At 50.3% G+C, this 4,556-nt stretch overlaps 1 protein-coding gene across 1 annotated transcript in view; it reads right to left on the bottom strand.

Moving 5' to 3' along the window:
* Positions 1-578: 578 nt before the first annotated feature.
* METRN (meteorin, glial cell differentiation regulator) overlaps positions 579-4,556 on the bottom strand; it is a 25,686-nt gene continuing 21,708 nt past the window's right edge. The window contains exons 4-5 of the mRNA XM_024208838.2: positions 3,809-3,868; positions 579-1,297 (exon numbers count right to left, since the gene is read on the bottom strand). Coding sequence (XP_024064606.1) covers positions 981-1,297; positions 3,809-3,868 — 377 coding nt within the window. The 3' untranslated portion in view covers positions 579-980. The remainder of the gene's footprint in view (positions 1,298-3,808; positions 3,869-4,556) is intronic.

Genomic DNA, 4,556 nt, shown 5'->3' on the forward strand with positions numbered 1-4,556 from the left:
GCAGTGTCTTCACATTTCTACCCAAACAAATACTAAATGGAATGTAAACATGGTATCTGCCACTTCCTGGGTCTTCCTCCCCTCCCTAGAGGGGTGAAGTTTCTCTGGGGGAAGGAGAGGGAGCAGGGCTACTTCAGAACCAAACTTTGTCAAGGCAACAAGGCCCCAATTCTACAAAGCACACAGATGCCTAAATACCTTTGAGGCTCTAGGCCTTAGTCCCTTTGAAGTCAATGGGACTGACAGCATGTGCTCAAGAACTTTGCTGAATCAGGTCCTATGGATCAAAGCAGGTGCAGTTAGAATGGCCTCTTTCTTCGAGCAGGATTTTCACAGACAGGCTCCCCCACCATTGGCTGGTTTTGCCAAAGCCTTTTCCACTATGTGTGGGTGTATTTCAGTGCAAAATGAGGAGCAGAGTTGCTCAAGCAATGGTTTCCAGTTCTGGTGATCCATCATCTCCTCCACGCGCTCAGTCCACTCCCATGCTTAGTATGAACAGTTGCAGTACAGGAAGAGAGTCCCTCAGTGCTGGGACTCGCTTGGCAATGAATCCTGGAATAGCAAGGATGACTGTGGAGAGACTGTGTCATTTCACTGGCATTTTTGTCCCCTCAAGCTGCTTGAAGGGAGGGTTGAGTAGAAGTCCTGCTCTCCATTAGTCAGTCCTGTGTGTGTTACTGTTCCCCACACGGGGAGGGTCTAATTCCCTTTATGTGACTCAGTGTGTGCCCGATCCTAATCAGCAGTCTGGGGATCTCCTCCGACGGGGCCAGGTTCCTGTTAGCACAGAAGGTGCCTTACAACTTTCTTCAGCACAGAGCAAGTGAAGCAGGAATGGGGACCACTGCAGGTGTGTATGGGATGGGGAGAACTCTTGCTAGCCCCAGGCTGGTGGATGTGAGCCCTTGGTGACATCGTTGTTGCAGCTGGTGATCCCCATTCCCAAGGGTCAGGCTGAATGCCCCTGCCCTCATCGCTCAGTCCAGCGAGACTTCGCAGGGGTTCTCATGAGCCTGGTGTGCATCCTCGTAGATACGCCGGAAGTCTTTGTACCGGGGAGCACAGCTGAGCCAGGCCTCTCCAAAGTGCAACCACCCCGTGAAGAGGAAGCTGCCAGGTCCCGGTTTCACTCCACACTGCAGCAGGGTGTGGATGCTGCCCATGGATTTGCTGGATTTGCTGACAGGCTGGAACAAAGTGAATTTCTGCCGGTGAATGCGCATGGCGCTCACGCTGATGATGGATTCCTGCATCTCAACATCGTTGGAGACAGTCCGGATGTTGCCACGAATGACTGAGGGGAAAGGTGGTAGGACAGACACAATTACTCACTGATCCAGAGCTGGGAACTGTTGCACTGCTGTGACTTCTGCATCCCTAACTGGGAACACTTAGCTATCTGGGAAAAACTGACTAGGTCTAGGTGGCACAGGCGATCCAGGGGGTCAGTGCACCAGCCTCTTGTCTCTGGAGACCTGGGCCCAAAGCCTGATGTATTTACATGTTCAGTGCACTGGCAGGTCTGCATGGGGATGTGGTGCTGGAATAGCTGAAGGGACTGCAGATCACAATGTAGGTGCATTATAGATTTGTAAGACCAGAAGGGACCACTGTGAGCATCAGGTCTGACCTCCTGCATAACATAGGCCAGAGAAACTCTCCCAGGGATTCCTGCACTGATCCCAGTTAGCAGTGCTTTGCGGGGAGGGGGAGCTGCAGGAGAGAATTGAGGTTCACTGGCCAAAATAAGAAGGGGAGATACTTGAGCAAGTCTAGGGGACAGTGGCAAAAATACCCATGCTCTATCCATGTCGTGCTCTTATCCTTACTAGCACTACTGGAACTGCATCCCCCCCCAAAAGTCTAGTATAGACCAGGGCTCAGTGGGTTCTCCTGTGTTAATCCCCTTGTAATGCAGCAGATGGATGTCAAGTGTTGTATTCTAAAGGGATCATCACCGCCCCTTCCCCCTCTGCTCTAGTTGGGATGTCACTCCTTGAAAGGAATGGCTGGTAAGTTTAGAGAGAACATAAAAGAAAATCCCCCTTCACACAGAGGACAGCCAACCTGGAGAATGTGCTTTTGCTGGGGGTCATTGAATCAAATACATAGGCTGGATACTCATGGGCATTTCCGAGCATTCACAGTTATGTACTGAGATAAAGGTTATGAAGCCTCATGCTTCAGTGCATGCACTGATCACCTGTGAGAGTCAGAAAGGGATTTTCCCCTCCTTGCACATATTATGTGTAATACTGCACGATTAGCTGGGTGCATTCTAGTGCGGTTGGCCTTCCCTGAATCAGCAGGTATTGGCCTCTGCCAGACCACTTGATGGATTTATAATCTGATCTAGCATGGCAAATCCCTTTCCCTTACGTTTGACTTCTTCATTTCCATGGCAACTCCGGACAGGGCAGTCAGTGACCCCTGACCCTCCTTCTACTGTTTAGAGATGCAAATCAGGAGGCTAACAGCGTGTGCAAGAATAATTGGCAACTGTCCACTGTGGCGCAGCCATGTGTGGACATTTAAATGGGAGCAAGGCTGTTTTCGGCTGTGTGATCACAGCCTGGGAGCAAATGCCGGCAGCACTTACCACAGGCTACTTGCTGATGGTATTAACCCTGCCGTGGCCTGGCTTGCCAGCTATGAGTCAGCTAATTAAGTGGCAGGAACAAAGGGCAATGGCTGGGTTGTTTGCCGTTGTAAAGCTGCCACACTGGGCTCTCTGTGATTCCACACGAACTGCCCCATGTTTTGCTCAGCATTTGGGAAGTTCATACTGTGAGTCGCTCCCATGCACATGCTCTGTCAGATCTAGACTATGCCCAACCCTGTGTGTGCTTGCAGGTGGCTGGGGAGGATGAAAAGATGGCCCCTCCTTCCCATTTCAAGTGCCCAGCCCCTGTGCTGCGAGGGAAGGGGCTTTTCTGTTTTGCCTATGCTGTTGAATTTCTCCCTCTACCTCTGTCTTTTATTTCTGCACCAATTATTTCACTGGGAAGACCTGTGGAATGCAGGGGTGTATTGAAGACTCAACACAGAGTATAGTAAGTAACAAATCTGGCCACACAGTACTCCAGCTTTCATTCCAATACTTACTAGAGCGGGTTGGAACATTTTTGATCAAATGACTTTTACTGAAATATGCAATTTTGTCAAAGCGGAAACGTTTTGCAGAAATGTATCAGTTTAGCCTGCTTTCATAGGCAAAGCTTTTTTTGGCCAAGGGCTCTCTGGTCACATCTGATGAGGGAAGGGAAGCCAGATCGAAAAGCTCACATTTTCCATCCAAAAACAGATGTTTCAACATGATTCAGTTTAGCTAAAATGTGTGAAATGTTCTAGTGTGGAACAAAAATAAAGTTCAGAACCTTGAGAGCTGCCACACAATGAAACTGTTGCACTCTGCACAGCTCTAGTGCTTGCCAGAGATCTCCCAGAACTCCTTGGCAACACGGGGAATAGATTTCAAGGCCTTTTAATCCATCAGCACAGTTCCTTACCACTTGAGATAAGGAAGAATGTCCTTAGCTGTCATAAGGCCTATGACACATAACTGAGCTTTTCTCATTCTCTCTAGTAGAGGCCAGTGGTAAATAGTACTGTTTATTATGTGCTGGTTAGCATGTGTCTTTATCATGGGGACATCAGAGATTGGATTTTTCTTTGTTCTGTGTTTAATTCTTGGATCCACTGATGTCAAACACCCCCAATTCCTGGAAAAAGAACCCTTGGGGAAAGAGAATGTGAAGTAGAAGAGGGCAACAGTGAATGCAGAAATGGCAGAAGCTGTACTTACCAAAGTCACTAGTGCAAATGGCCATCAAGATCTCAGTGTCATTACACGGCCGGCATGCCCCTGCAGCATCCAAACAGAGAAAAGTTACATTAGAAGTGAGTCCCAGGCTTCCTGCTCAGATATTCCCGAGGTGGGGATGCTGGCTTAATCCCTTTTGTTTGCAGGTGCCACACAGCATCACCATCTGGCCTCCTCAGACCACTGGGTGCCTGGGGCTCTGCCTTTGTTCCCATAAGGGTTGTTCTGCTGCCCAGTGCCCTCTCGGGTCTCCCTCTCCTTGGAAGCTGGCCTGGTGGAATGCAGCTTCCCCCTGCAATAGCACCATGCTCAAGGGATGTGGATTCTGCAGAGAAAATACAAAGGTCCCAGAGTCAAGTTCAGAGCTTTTGGATTTGTGTGGGGAAAACTGCAGAGGTAATGTGCTCTGGGGGAGCTCTGCAGTGACCCCTCTGGCTGAGTCAGGAGTTGCAATGAACTGCTCAGGAGAAGGGAAGAACAAGATGGGGGTTGCTGGTATCCTGCACCAAAAAGCGGTGCCCCCAATTCTTTTTTTACAGCGTTCCTCCCCGAGCGCGCGGTCACCACTCCACTTCTCCCGCCTCCCAGGCTTGCAGCGCCAATCAGCTGTTTGGCGCCGCAAGCCTGGGAGGAGAATTAGAGCGGGGGCAGCATGCACAGGGAGGAGGTGGAGCAGAGGTGAGCTGGGGTGGGGAGCTGCCACACGGCTCCCCGGGGGGGGGGGGGGGGG

This window comes from Terrapene carolina, unplaced genomic scaffold, assembly GCF_002925995.2.
Source record: "Terrapene carolina triunguis isolate 2854851 unplaced genomic scaffold, T_m_triunguis-2.0 Scaffold67, whole genome shotgun sequence".
In the NCBI taxonomy this organism is placed as follows: Eukaryota; Metazoa; Chordata; order Testudines; family Emydidae; genus Terrapene; species Terrapene triunguis.